The following is a 22,332-nucleotide window of genomic DNA, read 5'->3' as shown; positions in this document are numbered from 1 at the left end:
TAGACACAGGGTCTCTCTATGTTGCCCAGGCTGATCTCAAATTCTTAGACTCAAGCAATCCTCCCACTGCTGGGATTACAAGTGTGAGCCACTGCGTCTGGCCCGAACTCACTGTTAAGTTGAAAATATCATAAGTTGAAAATGTCAGCCAGGCGCAGTGGCTCACGCCTGTAATCCCAGCACTTTGGGAGGTTGACGTGGGTGGGTCACGAGGTCAGGGGTTCAAGACCAACCTGGCCAGCATGGTGAAACCCCATCTCTACTAAAAATACAAAAAATTAGCCAGGCATGATGGTGCGTGCCTGTAATCCCAGCTACTCGGGAGGCTGAGGCAGGAGAATCACTTGAACCCAGGAGCAGAGGTTGCAGTGAGCCGAGATCATGCCACTGCACTCCAGCCTGGGCAACAGAGCTAGACTGTCTCAAAAAAAAAAAAAAAAAAAGAAAGAAAAAGAAAATGTCATAAGTTGAAAACACACCTTTAACTTATGTTCAACTTATGATGGGTTTATGGGATGAAATTCCAGCATAAGTCAAGGAGCATCTATAACTGTGTCTCTTAACCTGCACAGCAACTTTCTGAAGGGAATGATACCACTTTCATTTTGTAGCTAGAGACACTGTAGCTCCAAGAAGTTAAGTGACTTCACAGGCTGGGTGTGGTGGCTCATGCCTGTAATCCCAGCACTTTGGGAGGCTGAGGTGGGTGGATCACTTGAGGCCAGGAATTCAAGAACAGCCTGGCCAACATGGCGAAACCCCGTCTCTACTAAAAATACAAAAATTAGCCAGGCGTGGTGGCGGGTGCCTATAATCCCAACTACTTGGGAGGCTAAGGCAGGAGAATCACTTGAACCTGGGAGGCGGTGGTCGCAGTGAGCTGAGATTGTGCCATTGCACTCCAGCCTGGGCGACAGAGCGAGACTCCGTCTCCAAAAAAAAAAAAAAAATGAAAGAGGTTAAGTCACTTCCCAAGGTCAAACCATTAGTGTAGTGGAAGTTAAGGCCATTAGTGAAAGATATATCACTTCTTAGATTGAAGATTCTTTTTACTACCAAAGGCCGTCTTTCAGGAGAGATCATCAGTTTACTTTTGGAGTGAGGGATGCAGTGATTGAGAAGAGAAGCATATTGCTAACAAAGGGGAGAAAGAATAAAAAGAAAGTGGACTGCCATGGAAGGGAGCCTTAGGGAACTGATCTGAGTGATGTTCTCTTTGGAGGTAAGTAAGGCTTGTCTCTGTCTGGCGCAGGGACCAATCCCCCAGCGGTGGGAAAATGTGGAAGAGCCAAACCTGGATGAGCTACTGGTCCGATTGGAGGAGGAGCAACAGAGGTGATGGACCCCAAACTTTATGACCTGGGTGATTGGCCAGTTGGTGGAGAAGGCTGATGGGAAACCTCTGTCCTGAGGGCTAATGTGGATTTCAGCCATAGCCCTCTAATTCCCGCAATGGAAAATTTCAGTGGTTGCCATCTTACTCCCAGGAGGTCCAAGGGTTGGACTAGACCTTTATTTTGCATCCGCTTTTACCCCTCCGAAGTGCAGGTGTGAGAGTCTAGCAGAGGTGAACACCCAGCTTCGACTGCACATGGAAAAAGTTGACGTGGTGAATAAAGCCCTTAGGGAAGATGTGGAAAAACTGACAGTGGACTGGAGCCGGGCCCGGGATGAGCTAATGAGGAAGGAGAGCCAGTGGCGGATGGAGCAGGAGGTAGGAAGAACAGGGACTGGAATTGCGAGAGGAAGGCTGTGTATTCTGGATGCTGCCCTGGTCGGTACTGGAAGGGGTTAACTTGAGGACTTGGATGGAAACTGAGCTGTTGCTGTTAAAGTCCCTGACCATCCTTACCTGCGCATGCGGGCAGCCTCACCCTTCTTGGGCCTTCAGCTTAGACCTGCCACTACCCGCCTAGTCTAGGTTCTGCTGGGAGGTAGCATGACACTCAGAGCAACTCTGTTCCTGCAGCAGTGACAAGCTTAGGTTTTCGATGGATCTGAAAGCTTACTGACTCCTGGTCTGGAGGTCTTGCATATTTAGATGCTAAGGAGGTAGATATGAAACTGAATGGGAAAGAAAGAGCAGTTATGGGCCCTGGGGAATTTTCAGGTCCCAGCTGAAGGAAACAAATGTTTCCTACATTTTTGCTTTGTGCTCAGTGGTTTATGTATATCATTGACTCCTCCTCAGAAAAGTCTGTGGTAATAGATCCCATTTGTTAAGCAGCTACTGTGTATCCTTTTCTAATCTGGCCCAGAGGAAGGCGATATACCATCCTAGGCCCTCTGACCTCTCGAATCCCACTGCCAACTTTATTAAGCCCTTCAGCGTAACCTGGATAGATATCCATTCATAAACTACCTCCTGTAAGTCCCTCCTTCCTTCCCTCAGTAGTCAGGAGGAATCCAAGACTCTTGTGTTGGCAAAAGATAGCCCTCTGCCTTTGGGTATGACCTGGGTTTCTGAACACACAGTTCTTCAAGGGCTACCTGAAAGGGGAGCACGGTCGCCTTCTCGGTCTATGGCGGGAGGTTGTGACGTTCCGACGCCACTTCCTGGAAATGAAGTCAGCTACTGACAGGTCAGTGTGTGGAGAAGAAGGGAGGAGGTTTGCCCCTACCAATTCTGGACTAATAACAGTGGGCTGCTATAGAAGCGGGATCAGCTGTGGGGGTGGGGTGGGTGGGGGAGTTGGTGGTGTTGGAAGCAAATGATTTTTCCCAGCCCTGCTCCTCAGGCTTCACTGGGCCTGATCACCACACTCCTTCCCTGGTTCCTAATGGAGTCCGCTGTTTTCCTTGCTTGTACTCAGAGATCTGACGGAGCTAAAAGCTGAGCACGTGAGGCTTTCAGGGTCTCTGTTGACCTGTTGTCTGCGCTTGACTGTGGGAGCACGGTCTCGGGAACCCAATGGATCTGGAAGAATGGATGGGCGGGAGCCGGCCCAGCTGCTGCTGCTACTAGCCAAGACCCAGGAGCTGGAGAAGGAAGCCCATGAAAGGAGCCAGGAGTTAATACAGCTGAAGAGTCAAGGGGATCTGGAGAAGGCTGAACTTCAGGACCGGTGAGATGGCCTGGGGTCCCAGGAAGGGTTCGCTGAGAGAGAGCTGACTCCTTTAGAGGGTTAGGGACAGGCAGGGGAGATGCCAGGAACATTCCTACCATGGAGGGGTAGAAGATGTGCCCAAGGGAATCTACTTTGAAACCTGATGCCACGGTTGGGGCTTGTACTGACCTCTGCCCTCAGCCTGTCTTTCAGCCCAGTTTCTCTCCTGTTGATTTATGGAGCTAGCTATGACTCCATCCTCCATCAACACCAAAGCACTTGCCATTCCCAGAACAGCCAAGCTCTTCCCCTTCCCTGTCTTTGTACCTGCTGAATTTAGTCTGGAATGCCTCCCTCCCTTCTCTCTCTGCCTTATCCTCTAAGGCATAGTTCAAATATTAGCTTTTTTTTTTTTTTTTTTTTTTTTTAGACGGAGTCTCATTCTGTCGCCCAGGCTGGAGTGCAGTGGCATGATCTCAACTACTGCAACCTCTGCCTCCTGGGTTCAAGGGTTCAAGTGACTCTCCTGCCTCAGCCTCCCAAGTACCTGGGACTGTTTACAGGCGCACGCCACCACACCCAGCTAATATTTGTATTTTTAGTAGAGACAGGGTTTCACCATGTTGGTCAGGCTGGTCTCAAACTCCTGACCTCAAGTGATCCACCTGCCTCAGCCTCCCAAAGTGTTGAGATTACAAGTGTGAGCCACTGCAACTCACGGAAATGTCACCTCTTCTATGAAGCCTTCTCTGACCTCAGTAGCCTACTAAGTTACAGTGCCCTTGCGGTCTTTTGACCTCTTATTACAGCATTGATCTCACTGATGATTTAGTTACCCCTACCTTCTTTTTTTGGTTAGGCGGTTTTAATTTTTGGATTATAATGAAGTAGGTTTTTAAAAAATAATGATGTAGAAGGGCAGGGAAATGAGCAGAGAGCCCCATTGAATCTCAGGACAAAGTTCATATATGCCCATGACGAGGGTTGTGTCTTCACCTGTTGGAGGTACATACATAAAATGTAGGGCTATTTTGTTTTGTTTTTGCTTTTGGAGGCACTGAGAAGTACAAAAGCAGAGGCCATGTCTTAGTAAGTTTTTATTTCTAGTACTTTGTACTTCACCTGCCATATACTAGACACTCAATACATTTTGTTTCTTTGTTTTCTGAGACAGAGTCTAGCTCTGTTGCCCAGGCTGGAGTGCAGTAATGTAAACACAGCTCACCGCAGCCTTGACCTCCTGGGCTGAAGCAATTCTCTTGCCTCAGCCTCCAAATGGCTGGGACTACAGGCACGCACCACTATGCCTGGCTAACTTTTTAATTTTTTTGTAGAGATGGGGTCTTGCTATGTTTCCCAGGCAGGTCTGGAACTCCTGAGCTCAAGCAATCTTTCCACCTTGGCCTCCCAAAGTTCTAGGATTACAGGTTCAGCCACGGTGGCTGGCCAATGAATGTTTGTTGAGTGATACAATATTTAAACAAATGACCATACAGTTTGTTAAGGTTCTTAGAGATGGTATAGAATAAAATTATTAAGACTTTTGCTGAGCCAGGAGGATCGCCTGAGCCCAGGAGTTTGAGACCAGCCTGGGCAACATAGTGAGACCTTGTCTCTACTAAAAGTAAAAATAAAAAACAGCCATGTGGTGGCATGCGCCTATAATTCTAGCTACTTGGGAAGCTGAGGCAGGAGGATTGCTTGAGAGTGAGCTATGATTACACCACTGTACTCCAGCCTGGGCAACAGAACAAGACCCTGTCTCAAAAAATTTTTTGAAAAAAAATTGGAAAAAAATTTAAACTTTTAGATAGCATTCATTCAAGAAATACTTATTTGGCCACTCACATAATAGCAAGCAGTAAGCTCCAAGGTATAGCATTAAGTGTTTGGTGATTTTGCTGGACGTTGACATTAATATCAAGAAGGTTGAACATAATCTTCCCCAAATTGCCCTTCCTTTTTCCCTATCAGAGTCAGAACCTCGGGCTGGAGGGACCTTGGGACTATCCCATGTGCAATTCTGATGTTCTTATTGGCTTCAGGGTGCTTGACTTCAAGATCAAGCGAGGCCTGGAAGGGCCTGGGCCAGGGCTTTCCTTCAGCTCTCGGGCCCCCAAACACGTGTTCCAGCCTTGAGATGTGGTAAATCCCTGCATGTGTCTGAGTGGTTTTTTGCTTCCCCACTTCAAGGCTATAGCATCATGTGGTATTCAGGGAGTGCAGAGGGGCTGGGGGTGCCTAAGGGATTTGGGGGAGGCTGCAGTTGGGAGTGGTTGGGGTTGGGGCTGGGGCTGGGGTGTGCTGCATCGTAGCTCTCTCCACATCCATGGGCTGTTCTGGTGACAGTGCTATGCTCTTCTCTTTAGGGTGACCGAGCTCTCTGCTCTGTTGACCCAGTCTCAGAAGGAAAATGAAGATTATGAAAAGATGGTAAAGGCTCTGAGAGAGACAGTGGAGATCCTGGTACATGATCCTTTGCTCTGGAAAGGAGTTGGGCGTGGGCTTGTAGGTTCCTTGTCCTTTATGGACAGATAGTGCAGGATACCAGTTACATATTCGGTGATGAAATCCTCTAAAGCTAAAAAATAAATTTTGGCTGAATCTGAAAATTAATTAACTCTTTCATTTATTCATTGAATAAATACTATTGACTGTGTACTATCCCTACTGTATTCCTGGGGAAATTGCAATGGCATATGTATGCAGTGTGTCCTTACCAGAGAATTGGCACATACGTTCAGAGACACATTGGCAAATTAGTGAGTTACCAGGAAGCGGATGTGTGGAGAGATTTAAAATCTAGTCACATGGGAAACAACTGAGCAGTATGGCAGTTTTTAGCTGGGAGAAGAAAGAGCTTGAGGCCCTTTGAAGGCCCTTGAAGACATGATAGCCGCCTTCACATAGCTGAAGGACTGACACTGGGAAAAGAGAGTTTCAAAGGGCTGGGCGCAGTGGCTCATGCCTGTAATCCCAGCACTTTGGGAGGCCGAGGCGGGCGGATCACCTGAGGTCGGGAGTTTGAGACCAGCCTGACCAACATGCAGAAACCCCGTCTCTACTAAAAAAATACAAAAAAATTAGCCGGGTGTGGTGGCGCATGTCTGTAATCCCAGCTACTCGGGAGGCTGAGGCAGGAGAATCACTTGAACCTAGGAGGTGGAGGTTGTGGTGAGCCAAGATTATGCCATTGCACTCCAGCCTGAGCAACAAGAGTGAAACTCCGTCTCAAAAAAGGAAAGAGAGTTTACATATTTAATGTTTTCCAGGGCAAAACCAATGTCAATAGCTAGAAGTTAATAGGGGAGTAGATTCTGGCTCACAGCTAGACCTGTTCAGTAGTTGAACAGCCTGTCTTGTGAAGGAGTAAGGTTTTGGTCATTGGCTTAACATCTGCCAGGGATGTTATCAGAGGGCTTCTCTAAGGTTGGATGTTAGAACCCTCTGGCTTAATACCATGTTTCATCTCTACAAGTTTTCAGATCTCTGATTTTAGGTAGCTCCTGAACCCCTATTCATATGCACACCCCTAGTCTTCTCATCCAAGCTGAGATCAACAGGAATTGTAGCTTTCTGATTCCCTCTTTTTTTTTTTTTTTCAGGAATTTGCTAATTCAGAATATCCATGGGGCTCAGATAATGTAAATAAATGAAATGGGTTCAGTTGTAAGAATTCTGGTTTTCCAGTGCTGTTGTATTTAGTTTTTAGTACTGCAGGGGACACTTGAGCTCAGTATTAAGGAAACCATGAGGAGCAGTAGGGATTGTGGGATCCTCAATAATAAATGTCTCATCTAGAGGAGGCATCCACCATTCAACTTCAGTAAATCGTTTCCATGTAGGAATGGGGGCTGGGTGTGGCCCATTTGTTAACTTTCTGGGAGAAGCCAGAAATTTATATTTTTATGTAAAATCTTTCCATTTATAAATGTTGATTCAAGTTTTGTATAAGCCAGACAAAACATAGTTGCAAGTCTGTGTCTTCAGGCCTTCACTAACACAAATAAGAAGGAAGAGAGGAACTCTTGAGTCTTCAAGATTATGTCTAGCTTTGGGGCTAGAGGATTCTCTGGTTTAGCATTAGGTGTCAAGCATCCATTTACTGTTCAGAGACAGCACCCATCCCCTATCTAATAATAGTTTACATTTATTGAACATTTGCATTGTTCCAGACACTATGTTGAATAATTTACATGCATTTTTCATTTAAGCCTCAAAACAAGTAGTTGCTGTTAATTAATTCTATTTTAAAGAAAAAGAAGCTCAAAGAAACTGTTGCCTATGGTTACCAAGCTAGTAAGTGATAGAGCAGGAATTCTAATCTGTGAAGTCTAATTTGGAACTCGTAATCACTTAATCTAAACTTGTAATCACCACATCACATTGTCTTCAGACTCTTCAGACAACATTGGCATTGACGTATGGTCAGGGGAAAAGTGGGGCTGATAGAATAGACAAATGAGACTTTGGTTGTTTGGGGTCCTGGAATAATACATTCACTTTTGAGAGTTTGGCTCTGAGGCTCTATTCTGTTCACTGTTCAGGAGACAAATCACACAGAATTAATGGAACATGAAGCATCTCTTAGTAGGAATATGCAAGAGGAGAAGTTGTCTTTACAGCAGGTGATCAAGGATATAACCCAGGTACTGGGAAGCCTCCTGTTCGTGGTAACCAGTTTATGCCTCCACTCCCCAGGTCTCCATGTCCTTTCAGTCCTGCCTAGATTTCCAGTCTCTGAGGTTCGGGTGCTTAAAGTCTTGTGGGGATGAGTTTTGTGTGTTTGAAGACCAGAACCCTAAGAGATAGCTAAGCATTCATGCCTTAGCACTACCTGATGGGACAGGCTGTTCTTGTTTCTAGCTGCAGTTCTCAGGCTGGAGGCTGGATTCTGGTATTCAATATCTCAATCGTTTCTTCTTTCATTTCCTCATTTATTGTTACCTCAGACAGTGTTCTAGCCTTGTTGTTAATCATTACACTTGGGTGACCAAAGGTGGAGAGTTGAAGGAACCAGACTTTTATGCTCTCAGATACTCCCCTCCTTCCCCCAAGGGAGAGGACCTGAGAAGGAAAACATCAGGTTTGTCCAGGCTATAAGGTTAAGTCCCTGTATAGACTTTAGGCTTTGGTCAGTAGGGTGGTGACCTTGCTGTATTGGGTTTCAGGTCATGGTAGAAGAAGGGGACAATATAGCTCAAGGCTCTGGTCATGAGAACTCTTTGGAATTGGACTCTAGTATCTTCTCCCAGTTTGATTACCAGGATCCAGACAAGGCTCTTACTCTGGTGCGTTCAGTGCTGACTCGGAGACACCAGGCTGTGCAGGTAAGAACCCTCAGCATTCCACCTCAGTCACAGGGGTGTGTGTCTAAACTGGTTTGTGCCTCAGGTACCTCCCTAGCCTGGACTATCCCTTTCACTTTTTTGACCAGTCATGAGGTGTTTTATCAACATCCCAGAGTAAATCTGCCTATGTCTGCTGAATTGTGCTTGTGAGTAGCAAGCACATCCTCCACGCCGATGGCATGCCTCACTTTGTGTACAATCTTTGCATAACACTATGCAAAGACTGGGAACCAGAGCCCTGGGAGATTATCGGGTCAATGTTCTCCAACTCTGAGAGTCCTAGGCACACTTACCACTCCCCCATGCCACTGTACATTTGGAGATGACAAACTCTAAGAATCTAGAGCCACAGAAGCCCAATGACCTCTGATGGCCTGTCTTCTTGAATAGTTGCATCTCCCTTCTCAGCTTACTTTTGTTGCACCAGCCCCCGACCCCCTTCTCCAGCCCCACTTTCAGGGTTCTGACATCCCTCCTTTGCCCTTGTTCATCATCTGGTTTCTCTTGCTCTCCCTCCACAGGACCTAAGGCAGCAGCTTGCAGGCTGTCAAGAGGCTGTGAACTTGTTGCAACAGCAGCATGATCAGTGGGAGGAAGAGGGCAAAGCCTTGAGACAGCGGCTGCAAAAGCTCACTGGGGAGCGGGACACTCTGGCAGGGCAGACTGTGGACCTCCAGGGAGAGGTGGACTCTCTCAGCAAGTGAGCAGACAGGCTGTTCATCCCACCCTCCCAGCCTGGTCTCAGTCTCAGTCATCATCCAGCCATTTACCCATTCCCATCAGGTTTTTGGGGTGCTGATCCTGTTCTCCCTGAGACTCAGGGCTGTTTTGCCCTGTGTTCCACTTGTTTCTCCAGAACAAGCTTTTGGGGTTGGAGTCTTTGTGATGATAAAAAAGTTTCACACTCAAAAGAGAAGATGGGATGTTGAAACAGGGTCTTTTGACCCTGTGATGCCTGCTTCCAGAAAGAATTTTAGGTCCCATGGCCTCTGCTCATCTCTGATTCCCTTCTTCCAGGGAGCGAGAGCTGCTGCAGAAGGCCAGGGAAGAGCTGCGGCAGCAGCTGGAGGTGCTAGAGCAGGAGGCATGGCGCCTGCGGAGGGCAAATGTGGAGCTTCAGCTGCAGGGGGACTCTGCCCAGGGCCAGAAGGAGGAGCAGCAGGAGGAGCTGCACCTGGCTGTCCGGGAGAGGGAGCGTCTGTAAGTGAGACTAGTCTCCTCCTCGGTGGGGCCTGGTCTTCCTTCAATTCTACACCCTCTCCGCCTACTCCCCTCTCTTACAAAGTAGAGTATGTAGAAGTCTGGCATGCAGTGGGTTCAGATTAGCTTGCTGCTTCTTCCTTTGCAGAAAGATGAATATGGAAAGTTCATGGTTGGTTAAGTCTTAGTTGAGCACCCATATGGGATGAGACACTGAGGGGGATACAGAAATGAATAAGACAAAAGCCCTGATTTCAGGGAACTTGCCAGAAGACAGATAACTCACTGTGACATGAGGCTGGATGAAGTATGAGTTAGATATGTTTCAGACTAAGTCCTTTGGGAGCACAGGAGTGACAGTTAATTATTGAAGACTAGGGAATGCTTTATGGAGGAGAGAGTAGACTTTGAGCTGGGCCTTTACCTATTTGGTTAGCAGAGAGTGGGAGAAGAGCTCAAGGAACAGATTAGCAAAGAAAAGGAGGCAGGAAGCTTCATGGCATGTTCAGAATAGGCTGGGCTGGCTAAAGGGTAAGATTTATACAGGGAAGTAGTGGGAAATGTGCTAGCTGGTCAAGAAAGGGAAATCCAGAATCAATGGCCCCAGCTAATCTGTAAATTCCCCTATATGATGTCACAGAAAAAGCAAGCACTTTGAGCTGGGCAAAAGCTTGGTTTGAATTATGGCTCTGTCACATGGACAGATTATTTGTAGAATGATGATGATAATATTTACCTTGAAGGATTGCTGGGAAGATGAGAGCAATATTTTGGAAAACGCCAGCATAGAACCTGGCGTATAGTAGGTCTTTAATAACTGGGAGCAGGGATCTATCGTCATCTTTGCTGTTTTTCCCTCCTCTCCTGTGCTCCAGTTCGTTGTACCTGGTAGGCATGAATAGTGGAAGCTTGAAGGGCTGCCATAAGGGTCATGACTTATGCTAAGAATGATCTCCCTGTACCAAGGAGCAGGGCAGACAATCCACAGAGATCATAATATGTTTTTAAATTTATTTATCTGACTTGATAATACATTTATATGATTCAAAAGTCAAAACTATTTTAAGGCTAGGCACATTGGCTCACCCCTGTAATTCCAACCCTTTTAGAGGCCTTAGTGGGAGGATCACTTGAGGTTAGGAGTTTAAGACCTGCCTGGGCAACATAGTGAGACCTCTGTCTCTACAGGAACAACAAAAAATTAGCTGAATGTGGTGGCATGTGCCTGTAGCCACGGCAAGGTGAGATGGGAGGATCACAGCCCCCAGGAGTTTGAGGCTTCAGTGAGCTAAGAAGATATACAAAGAAGTCTCACTCTTATTTGTGCTTTCTCCATCCTATTTCCCTTCCCCCTTTAGGCAACCATTTTAGCTGACTTCTTGTTTATCTTGCCAGTGCTCCCTCATGCAAATACGGGCATATATTCTTTCTTCCCCCGCTTTCTTGCATAAAAGGTAGTGTATTATGTATATACTGTTCTGCACCTTGATTTTTTTTCACTTGACATGTCTTAGAAATCTTTCCTTATCAGTGTTTATAGACCACCCTCATTCTGTTGCATAGCAAAGGTGATTATATTCCTGTTACCTTTGGGGTTATGGCCCATCCCTAAGAGTTCCTCTAGACCCCTCTCCTTCCCATCTTAGTCAGGAGACGCTGATGGGCCTGGAAGCCAAACAGTCAGAATCACTCAGTGAACTGATCACTCTTCGGGAAGCACTGGAGTCAAGTCGCCTGGAAGGGGAGTTACTGAGGCAAGAGCAAACGGAAGTGACCGCAGCGCTGGCTAGGGTGCGTGGCCTCCTCTCCTCACTTGCTGGGTGGGCGGCTTCGAAAGTGTGTTCCCATGCAGCCTGCCTCATTCTTCACCTTCAACCCAGGATCCCTCATCTTTCCTCAATCATTAGTCTGCTTCTGGGTTCTCTATTCCAACATACCCTCTATATTGGAATTAGAATGGGCTTTTCTAAAGTATATACCTGGTTATGTCAGTCTCTTAAAACCATTCAACGGCTTTCTAGCTCTGTGGTGCCACATTCAAAGCTTTTTGTCATGTGCCCCAAAGTGTGTTTTAGCCTCCCCTTCTACTGCAAAACCCATCCTAACACCTCATATCCTTTGCTCCTGCCACAGCAGTAATTGCCTTCTCAGTTATTCCATGTTCTTCATGACTCTAATATTCTGCGTATACTTTTCCCTTTCTCTGCACTAATTCTTTCCTCCTCCTTTATGTGCAAACTGTTCCTCATCTCTCAGTACACAACTTAATTGTCAACTCCTCTACCAAGCATATTTGACTCTTCCAAACTATATTAATAGTTTTTTTGAGTTCCCAGAGCACTTTGTGCTTACATTTTCTGTGGCATCATTACAGTCATAGCCATTTCTCTATCCTAACATTGGTACCTCTATACTGTGAGCTCCTGTCTTACTCCTTAATGAATGAATGAAGGGAAAACTTTTCTTAGAATGCAGGAGAGGGAATGCAGTATTAACTGATCTCTGTACCAAAAAGCAGCAGTGTTGTGAATGTGAACTGTTTACTGTTCCAGGAAAATTGGAAATATGAAACTCTTTAACCCTCTTTGTTTTTTAGGCAGAGCAGTCAATTGCAGAGCTGTCGAGTTCTGAAAACACCCTGAAGACAGAAGTAGCTGATCTTCGGGCTGCAGCTGTCAAGCTCAGTGCCTTAAATGAGGCTTTGGCGTTAGATAAAGTTGGGCTGAACCAGCAGCTTCTCCAGGTGAGCAAAGATTTTCCTGGTCCCCACGGAAGGGCTGGGCCTAACTGAGGGCAAGACAGATCAGCTCCCAAATGTAGGTCTGAAATGAGCAAAAGGAACATTTACAATGCCGAGGAGACCAAAGACTGTAAGGATTGGGCTTAGCCATTATAAATATTCCCCTCCCACACCTCCAGCAGAACCACCTCTGGACTTTAGGGTAAGACACCAAGGTTGGGAAGGGGCCCATGTCCTCTGGAAGGAAGACTAGGTTTTTGCTGGGGTTTTTTTGAGATGGATCTCCCTCTGTCAGCCAGGCTGGAGTGCAGTGGTGCGATCTTAGCTAACTGCAGTCTTCATCTCCTGGGTTCAAGCAATTCTCCTGCCTCAGCCTCCTGAGTAGCTGGGATTACAGGCATGTGTCACCACACCTGGCTAATTTTTTTTTTTGAGATGGAGTTTTGCTCTTGTTGCCCAGGCTGGAGTGCAGTGGCACGATCTTGGCTTGCTGCAACCTCCGTATCCCGAGTTCAAGCAATTCTCTTGCCTCAGCCTCCCTAGTATCTGGGATTACAGGCATGCACCACCATGCCTGGCTAATTTTGTATTTTTAGTAGAGACAAGGTTTTACGATGTTGGTCAGGCTGTTCTCAAACTCCTGACCTCAGGTGATCCACCTGCCTCAGCCTCCCAAAGTGCTGGGATTACAGGCGTGAGCCACTGCACTTGGCCGCCCTGGGCTAGTTTTTGTATTTTTAGTAGAGATGGGGTTTTACCATGTTGGCCAGGCTGGTCTTGAACTCCTGACCTCAGGTGATCCATCTGCCTCAGCCTCCTGAAGTCCCGGGATTACAGACATGAGCCACCATGCCCGGCCTAAGACTAGGTTGTTAATCCTGTTAGGTGAGATGATAGCAATCACCAGAAAAGAATCTGCTGAAGAGCCTAAGTCCCAAAGAATCTTTTCTATAGGTTATAAATTTAACCTATAATTATAGCAAGGGAACCTCCTTGCAACCTCTGTTTCCTTGAGTGTTCTCTATTCTATTATTCTGAATTATTTGAGAGCAGGATTTTGCTTTGCATATCTTCATCCCCAGCATCCAAGCCATCTAGTACCTGGAATATAGGCAAAGATCAAATGAATGGATTTTCCCCCCATCTTATAAACACTCCTTTGTTCATCTTTGGAGAATGGATTCATATCTCACTTGGATTTCAGTCTTAGCATTTGATTCCTAAACTAACCATTTGTCTTTGATGCCTGTACTCCCTTCGCTTTTTGGCCAGTAGTTAGAGGAGGAGAACCAGTCTGTGTGCAGCAGAATGGAGGCCACAGAGCAGGCGAGAAATGCTTTGCAGGTGGACCTGGCGGAGGCAGAGAAGAGGAGGGAAGCCCTGTGGGAAAAGAACACTCACCTGGAGGCTCAGCTGCAGAAAGCTGAGGAGGCTGGGGCTGAGCTGCAGGCAGATCTCAGGGACATCCAAGAAGAGAAGGAAGAAATTCAAAAGAAACTAAGTGAGGTGAGAAGGCAAAATGGACACCATCACGTCTAGGTGTAATACATGCTTATTATAAAAAATTAAAACACTACAGAAATTATCTGGAAAGTGGGCCGGGCGCGGTGGCTCACGCTTGTAATCCCAGCACTTTGGGAGGCCGAGGCGGGCGGATCACGAGGTCAGGAGATCGAGACCACGGTGAAACCCCGTCTCTACTAAAAATACAAAAAATTAGCCGGGCGTGGTGGCGGGCGCCTGTAGTCCCAGCTACTTGGAGAGGCTGAGGCAGGAGAATGGCGTGAACCCGGGAGGCAGAGCGTGCAGTGAGCCAAGACTGCGCCACTGCACTCCAGCCTGGGCAACAGAGTGAGACTCCGTCTCAAAAAAAAAAAAAAAAAGAAAGAAATTATCTGGAAAGTGAAAAAGTCTTACTTCCTAGAAATGACCAGTGTTACTAGTTTGCAGTATACCTTCCAATTTTAAAAAAGAATGCCTATAACAATTCTTCACTGAGGCTGGGCGCAGTGGCTCATGCCTGTAATCCCAGCACTTTGGGAGGCCAAGGTGGGCGGATCATGAGGTCAGAGGTTCGAGACCAGCCTGACCAACATAGTGAAACCCCGTCTCTACTAAAAGTACAAAAATTAGCCCAGCATGGTGGCACACTCCTGTAATCCTAGCTACTCAGGAGGCTGAGGTAGGAGAATCTCTTGAAACTGGGAGGTGGAGGTTGCAGTGAGCCGAGATTGCGCCACTGCACTCCAACCTGGGCGACGGACTGACACTCTGCTCAAAAAAACAAGAATTCTTCACTGATTCTCCTACTTCACACCACCCAGTTTGAATTAGAAGCTTCTCCTTATACTCTGATAGCACCTCATGCTTATTTTAACTACCACATTCCTCATGCTATAATTATCTGTTTATATGTCTCTACCATTAGACCAAAAGCTCCTTGAAGGCAAAGCTATATCTTATTTGTTTTTATTCCTCCAGCTTTTAGCATAGTGCCTACCACATAACAGGGGCCAAGTAAATTTTTTTCCTGAGCCAATGAATGACCTGGCTCAAAGGTCATCTTTCTCCTCTACAAAACCTCTCATTGTCCTAAGAGTTGTACAGACTCTCCCTTCACAGAGTCCATTTCTTGGGACATTGATGACTTTCTTCCTGGTATTATGTGTGCATCTTCTCAAGGCTAAAACCTCCTTAGGGGCAAGTCTTCTGCTGTCCCTAGCACAGGGTCTTGCTCACAGGGGAGCATTCTTCCTGGGCTGGGGGCTCTGTGGGCTGATCAGGGAAATAGATAAATGCCACGTGCTATTGGGTAAACAATCTGGGCTCACAGAGCTGGGTCCAGAATCTCTGAAGAGCCAATGACCCTAACCTGGTGGTAGCGGCCCCAGGGGAATCCAGCCTCTGCTCCATCTCTCACCACATTCTTCCCCTCAGTCACGTCACCAGCAGGAGGCAGCCACGACTCAGCTGGAGCACCTACATCAGGAGGCAAAGCGACAGGAAGAAGTGCTTGCCAGGGCAGTCCAGGAGAAGGAGGCCCTAGTACGAGAGAAAGCGGCTCTAGAGGTGCGGCTGCAGGCCATGGAGCGCGACCAGCAGGACCTCGCTGAACAACTGCAGGGGCTCAGGTAGGGCCCAGACTCAGTTCAGCCAAGCACAGAGAGAGCTTTGCAAGGCAAAGGCGGGAAGCTAAGCTCCCTGCCATAAGTATGTAGGTCCTAAATTGATTATGAATTTATAATTGCCCCCCTAACTTCTCCAGGTAGCCAGTACTTAGAACCCAGCTCCTCTTGAGGAAGGGTAAGGGGCTTGATGGGTAAGAAACTCTTCTGATTCCTGAACCTCACAGCTCAGCCAAGGAGCTACTGGAGAGCAGTCTGTTTGAAGCCCAACAACAAAATTCTGTGATAGAGGTCACCAATGGGCAGCTGGAGTTCCAGATTCAAACTGTCACTCAAGCCAAGGAAGTAATCCAAGGTGAGAACCCAACTGGGATGGGGTGCACTCCATTCCATGGAGATGTTGAAAGGCAGGAAGACGGTGGGAGACTATTAGAGGTCCTTCTCAAGCAGGGTGCAGGGCCTCTGAGATGGGAGTTGCTCATGAGGTCAGGGGAGAGGGAGAATTTTATTAGGTAAAAGGAGGGGGCAGAGGCCTGATCCTGTCCCTGGCATGTTAGGGGAAGTGAGGTGCCTGAAGCTGAAACTGGACACTGAACGGAGCCAGGCAGAGCAGGAGCGGGATGCTGCAGCCAGACAGCTGTCCCGGGCTGAGCAAGAAGGGAAGACTGCCTTGGAGCAGCAGAAGGCAGCCCATGAGGAGGAGGTGAACCGGCTCCGGGAGAAATGGGTAAGTGGTCGATGTGGCCGGGGATGGTCTCCCTTCCATGAGTGCTCCACCTGCTGCCTCTTGGTCCAGTTATTGTTGCTCGTATGAGTGAAATTTGGTCACTAAGCTGTAAAATCCAACTTCCTGCTATTAAATGAGTTAATATATGAAAAGTACTAAGAGTAGTTCGTAGCACATAGTGGGCTCTCTATCTGTGTTAGCCATTATTATTGTTGTTGTATTGGTGTGTACAGAGAATTGAGAGTGGACCCTGGGATTTAGGATTATTAAACTGGCCTCAAGATGAAAATGGGGGAGAGGAATATCTTGGATGCATTCTTGTGCGGTTCAGAACTGTGTTTTGTCTTTTAATTATGTAATTTAGCCCATTTGGTTTTATTGTGATTTTAGGTGTATTTGGATGTATTTGTGCCATCTCATGTTATTTGTCTTGCCTTTCTATATCTTTTTTTTTTTTTTTTTTTTTTGTCTCGAGACAGAGTCTCAGGCTGGAGTGCAGCAGTGCAATCTTGGCTCACTGCAACCTCTGCCTCCTGGGTTCAAGCGATTCTCCTGCCTCAGCCTCCTGAGTAGCTGGGACTACAAGCATGCGCCACTATGCCCAGCTAATTTTTGTATTTTTAGTAGAGATGGGGTTTCACCATGTTGGTTGGCCGGGATGGTCTCAATCTCTTGACCTCATGATCCACCCGCCTCAGCCTCCCAAAGTGCTGGGATTACAGGCGTGAGCCACCGCACCCAGCCACCTGGCTTATTTTTATTTTTATTTTAAATGCTGAATTACATTTGCATTGGGTGAAAGATAGTGGATTTTGTTTTTTTTTTTGAGACACAGTCTTGCTCTGTTGCACAGGCAGTGGTGCTATTTCAGCTCCGCCTCCTGGGTTCAAGCAATTCTCGTGCTTCAGCCTCCCAAGTAGCTGGGATTACAGGCGCATGCTACCACACCTGGCTAATTTTTGTATTTTTAGTAGAGACTGGGTTTCACCACATCAGCCAGGCTGGTCTTGAACTCCTGACCTCAAGACAAGGTCTTGCTATCGCCCAGGCTGGAGTGCAGTTGTACAACTCTAGCTCACTGCAGCTTCAAGTTCCTGGGCTTAAGCAATCCTTCTGCCTCAGCCTCTAGACTAGCTAGGACTACAGGCATGCACCATCATGTCTGGCTAATTTTTTTTTTTTTTGGTAGAGATGTGATCTCACTTTGTTGCCTAGGCTGGTCTCGAACTCCAAGCAATCCTCCTGCCACAGCCTCCCAAAGTACTGGGATTATAGGTGTGAGCTACCACACCTGGCCTACACCACAAGTCTTGCTTTGCTTTTGGCTTCTGTGGAATTTTTATTATTTTCCTGCTGGTTCTGTGATACATTAAAATACATATTTAATATTTTATCCAGCATTTTTTGCTGTTTCGTAGCTGGAGGGTTCAGAGATCTTGTTTATCAAGTATCTGGAAATGGAAGTTGACTTGTGCTTTATATGTATTTGTAATTTGTTATTATGAGGCAGGCTTGTTGGCAAGATGATAACCAGAAGTTTGCTTGTTTTTGGAATTATGTGCCTAGTCTACAGTCGGTGCTTTAAAGTATTTGTTGAATGAACACTGTCCAGAAGGCAGTTCCCTAGCAGGAATCAGATGTATACCATGTACTAAAAACTCCATAAATAAAAGATGCTATAAAACTTCTGAATGATAAGCCAGCTACCTATGTGGCCTTGGTTTCCCTAAAAGGATTGACTATAGTGGCCATATCTGGGTCATGAAAGGGCCTTTTCTCTCTTTTCCTTTTCTGTCAATCAGCTAATCCTCCTGACTTCTGATTGTCCCACTTTATTATTTCTCTATGATTGAGCAGATTAACTGCCCTCTTAAAACTCTTCACAGCCTGTTCGTTTTAACAGTGACTGCCTTCTCCTGGAATGCTAGCAATTAGAAGCACTCTTGGGAGGCTGCGTGTAGTGGCTCACACCTGTAATCCCAGCACTTTGGGAGGCCGAGGTGGGCGGATTGCCCGAGGTCAGGAGTTTGAGACGAGTCTGGCCAACGTGGTGATACCCCGTCTCTACTAAAAATACAAAAAAATTAGCTAGGCGTGGTGGCATGCACCTGTAATCCCAGCTACTTGGGAAGCTGAGGCAGGGGAATTGCTTGAACTAGGGAGGTGGAGGTTGCAGTGAGCCGAGATCACGCCACTGCACTCCAGCCTGGGCGACAGAGAGAGACTCTGTCTCAAAGAAAAAAAAGAAAAAGAAACACTCTTGGCAGTTGTATTCTTTATTCTTCCATCTACTGTCTGTCTCTCCTTTAAGAGTAATGATATTGGGCACTTGTTAAGCACTTCCCCATGCCAGGCACCATGCTGAATGCTTTATTCACACAATAAAGGTGAATAAATGCATAGAGAAGTCACTCAGGGCTGGGCGTGGTGGCTCACACCTGTAATCCCAACAATTTGGGAGGCCAAGGCAGAAGGATGGCTAGAGGCCAGGAGTCTGAGACCAGCCTGGGCAACATAGCAAGATCCCCATCTCTAAATAAATAAAATATAAAAAGAGAAGTCAGGGTTACGTGGCTAATAAGGGGTAGAAAAGGGATTCAGGGCCCAAACTCCTAACCATTTCTGCTTTGTCCACCTCTATAATGTCCCTTCCAAATGGTTGCTTAGCTGCTGTTGTATTCCATCACTTGGCTGCCCATTTATTTTAGATAGATCTAATTATTAGGAAATTCATGTTGAACCAAAACCTATTACCAGGAACAAATGAGCCTTAGATTTGCTTGAAATACCCCACCAACATGCTTGCTTTCTTCTAGGCATGTTACAATGTACTCATGTCCCAGTGGTGTAAAGGTGGCACTTTGAACTGGGCAGAATATTCTGTTCATGGTCATACCAGCAATGTTGGACTGTTACTTCCTACACATCACAGAATTAGCTCTTCTTGTAGCTATAACACACTTCTAACTCACATAGAGCAAATAGATTAGTTTTTTTAACACTTGCAACTGCTATTAACATTCATCTTTTTTATATTTTTACAGTTGGCTTTGGCTTTTGGCAGTCACATACTCTGCCACTGAGCTATACCCCCTGTCTTTGGCTTTTTGAACCAGAGGGTGAAATGATTTGTCATTCATGACTGTCCTGTAACTGTGACATTACACATTGCCGGGTTTTATAAGGAAGAACAAAGGAAGACTTCTTTTTTTTCTTTTTATTATTATTATTTCTTTTGAGACAGGGTCTTGCTCTGTTGCCCAGGTTGGAGTGCAGTGGCGTGATCAGGGCTTACAGCAGCCTCACCCTCAAGGCCCTCCTGAGCTCAAGTGATCCTCCTACCTCAGCCTCCCAAGTAGCTGGGACCACAGGAGTGAACCACCACACCTGACTAATTTTTGTATTTTTTGTGGATAAGGGATTTCACCTGGTTGCCTAGGCTGGTCTCAAACTCTTGGGCTCAAGTGATCATCCTACCTCGGCCTCGCAAAATGTTGGGATAACATGCGTGAACTACCACGTCCAGCCAGACCACTGTCAATTGTATGGTCTGGGAAGGCTTCACCAAGGGAGTGTTAGTTTAGGTGTGAGGAATGATGGAGCAGGGTGGAGAAGGGCTTTCCAGGTACAAGGAAACATGAGTAAAGGCTCTAAGGCATGAACATGTCGGCTGGGTGCAGTGGCTCACCCCTATAATCCTAGCACTTTGGGAGGCATAGGCGGGCAGATCACTTGAGGTTAGGAGTTCAAAACCAGCCTGGCCAATATGGTGAAACCATGTCTCTACTAAAAATACAAAAAAATTAGCTGGGAGTGGTGGCAGGCACCTGTAATCCCAGCTACTTGGGAGGCTGAGGCAGGAGAATTGCTTGAACACCCGGGAGGCAGAGGTTGCAGTGAGCCGAGATCACACCACTACCTGCCAGCCTGGGCAACAGAGCTAGAGTTCATCTTAAAAAAAAAAAGAAAGTGGTCCAGGCACGGTGGCTCACGCCTGTAATCCCAGCACTTTGGGAGGCCGAGGCAGGCGGATCATGAGGTCAGGAGATCGAGACCATCCTGGCTAACACAGTGAAACCCCGTCTCTACTAAAAATACAAAAAATTAGCCAGGCGTGGTGGCGGGCGCCTGTAGTCTCAGCTACTTGGGAGGCTAAGGCAGGAGAATGGCGTGAACCTGGGAGGTGGAGCTTGCAGTGAGCCGAGATCGCACCACTGCACTCCAGCCTGGGCCATAGAGTGAGACTCCGTCTCAAAAAAAAAAAAAGTGTTTAGTGTGCTCAAGGACCTGCAAGGAGGCAAGTGTGTATAGGCAGGGTGTAGTGAATGAGGGGGAAAGCTGCACAGGATGACACTGGGAAGGCTGAAACACTAGAGGCATTCCCATTACATGAATAAGCAATGACAAACTTACAAGCATTTTAAAGGAAAAGTGCAGGGAATACTAATGTGATGTTGATGCTGGCTGTTGTGTATTGCCCGCTTTCTGTGTGCTAAGAACATTTAAAGTGATTCACACGACTTATCTTCATCCTCAATACAACCTGAGGAGAATGACACTGTTGTTATCCCCATTTTAATAGATAAAGAAACTGAGGCACAGAGTTGTTTAGAAATTGAGATCATGCTAGTAATGGTAGATTAAAGATTTTCACCCAGGCAGCCCAACTCCAGAGCCCTTCACCTCTATCCTGGACACCTAATAGAGGGTCCTGAACTAGTCAGAGAGCTTGGCAAAGCTTTGGTTGCTGGAGGACCACTAAGACAAGCAGCACCCCTGTCCTAATGCTCTTATATAATACAGGGAGACATCCTCACTGGGCCAGGCCTGATTCTTCAGGGGCTAACTCTGCAACTCTGAGTAGAGGAGAGCAGGCAGCAGACACCCAGAATTGGCCGCCTCAGTTCATTGTTACAACTGTCAACCATGATGTGGCTGCTTTAAAGATAACAAATACGGAGCTGTGTGTGGTGTCATGCCCCTGTAGTCTTAGCTACTCAGGAGGCTGAGGCAGGAGGACCACTTGAGCCCAGGAGTTCGAGTCCAGCCTGGGCAACATAGTGAGACCCCATCTCTAAAAATAAAAATGCCTAGGCTAGGCACAGTGGCTCATGCCTATAATCCCAGCACTTTGGGAGGCCGAGGCAGGCAGATCACTTGAGGTCAGGAGTTCGTGACCAGCCTGGCCAACATGTTGAAACCCCATCTCTACTAAAAATACAAAAATTAGTGGGGCATGTTGGGGGGCACCTGTAGTCCCAGCTACTGGGGAGGCTGAGACAGGAAAATCACTTGAACCTGAAAGGTGGAGGTTGCAGTGAGCAGAGATCATGCCACTGCAGTCCAGCTCAGGTGACAGGGCAAGACTCCATCTCCAAAAAAAAAAAAAAAATAGAAATACATTTTAAAACCCAGATACCTGTAGCATATGTAAGGGACAATTGCAGTTTGGAAGGTACTTCCACATGTATTATATAATCTTATTTTTTAAAATTAATCTCATTTGGTCGTCGTGAAATTTGGTAAGACAGATAAGGCAGGGATTATTAGCCTTGCTTTACAGATGAGGCAACAGGCTTAGAGAGGTACCAAGGTCACCCCGCTAGTGAGTAGTAGAGAGACTTTGTTTTTCCAATCCAGTACTCCTGCCTCCCCTCCTCACCCATTTGGTTCTAATAGTGTTTCCTTCATGTGGCCAGGAGAAGGAGCGCTCCTGGCACCAGCAGGAGCTGGCAAAGGCTCTGGAGAGCTTAGAAAGGGAAAAAATGGAGCTGGAAATGAGGCTAAAGGAGCAGCAGACAGAAATGGAGGCCATCCGGGCCCAGAGGGAAGAAGAACGGACCCAGGCAGAGAGTGCCCTATGCCAGGTGGGAAGCTAGGAGGATTGGAGCTGCACATCCAATCAGTGATCTCCTTACCTTCTGACCACTTCCTTTTCCACTCCCAAGAGTAGTGCTGCAGAGGGGCTTCCAGAAGAGAGCGTAGCTACCCACTTTGCTGCCAGTGAGCAGGGTGGTCCGCACCATTAGCCACAGTTCCGGCAGTATGTCATACTTCCTGAGGGAGGGCTGACATGTACCACATCCTGTCAGCTTGCAAACCAGTGGTAATCTTTGCACTTCCTTGTTCTGAACCCATGGGC

The 22,332-nt window shown here is 46.8% G+C and overlaps 1 protein-coding gene and 1 long non-coding RNA gene across 20 annotated transcripts in view; one reads left to right on the top strand and one right to left on the bottom strand.

The window, feature by feature from the left end:
- Window positions 1-22,332, top strand: part of CEP250 (centrosomal protein 250) — a 50,921-nt gene that overhangs the window by 9,871 nt on the left and 18,718 nt on the right. For 10 of the 19 annotated variants that reach the window (XM_063633579.1, XM_063633583.1, XM_063633581.1 and 7 more), the window contains 16 exons: window positions 1,253-1,335; window positions 1,549-1,714; window positions 2,476-2,582; window positions 2,814-3,065; window positions 5,417-5,513; window positions 7,595-7,696; window positions 8,219-8,377; window positions 8,920-9,098; window positions 9,416-9,598; window positions 11,245-11,389; window positions 12,195-12,341; window positions 13,614-13,844; window positions 15,276-15,469; window positions 15,691-15,818; window positions 16,021-16,190; window positions 21,890-22,057. In XM_063633579.1, coding sequence (XP_063489649.1) covers window positions 1,253-1,335; window positions 1,549-1,714; window positions 2,476-2,582; window positions 2,814-3,065; window positions 5,417-5,513; window positions 7,595-7,696; window positions 8,219-8,377; window positions 8,920-9,098; window positions 9,416-9,598; window positions 11,245-11,389; window positions 12,195-12,341; window positions 13,614-13,844; window positions 15,276-15,469; window positions 15,691-15,818; window positions 16,021-16,190; window positions 21,890-22,057 — 2,511 coding nt within the window. Of the gene's footprint in view, window positions 1-1,252; window positions 1,336-1,548; window positions 1,715-2,475; window positions 2,583-2,813; window positions 3,066-5,021; window positions 5,193-5,416; window positions 5,514-7,594; window positions 7,697-8,218; window positions 8,378-8,919; window positions 9,099-9,415; window positions 9,599-11,244; window positions 11,390-12,194; window positions 12,342-13,610; window positions 13,845-15,275; window positions 15,470-15,690; window positions 15,819-16,020; window positions 16,191-21,889; window positions 22,058-22,332 lie in introns of those variants that run through there. The other 9 variants (XM_063633586.1, XM_063633585.1, XM_063633587.1 and 6 more) reach the window with 7 other exon arrangements.
- LOC134735862 (uncharacterized) lies at window positions 7,179-22,259 on the bottom strand. Its single transcript, XR_010119424.1, has 6 exons — window positions 22,109-22,259; window positions 15,211-15,317; window positions 13,740-13,781; window positions 13,097-13,216; window positions 10,335-12,420; window positions 7,179-9,811 (listed from the first exon to the last, which is right to left on the bottom strand). It is a non-coding gene; the product is annotated as an uncharacterized lncRNA (long non-coding RNA).

Source organism: Symphalangus syndactylus, chromosome 24 (genome assembly GCF_028878055.3).
Source record: "Symphalangus syndactylus isolate Jambi chromosome 24, NHGRI_mSymSyn1-v2.1_pri, whole genome shotgun sequence".
NCBI lineage: Eukaryota > Metazoa > Chordata > Mammalia > Primates > Hylobatidae > Symphalangus > Symphalangus syndactylus.
Note: the sequence above shows the minus strand (reverse complement) of the source record. Positions and strands in the feature narration are given on the sequence as shown.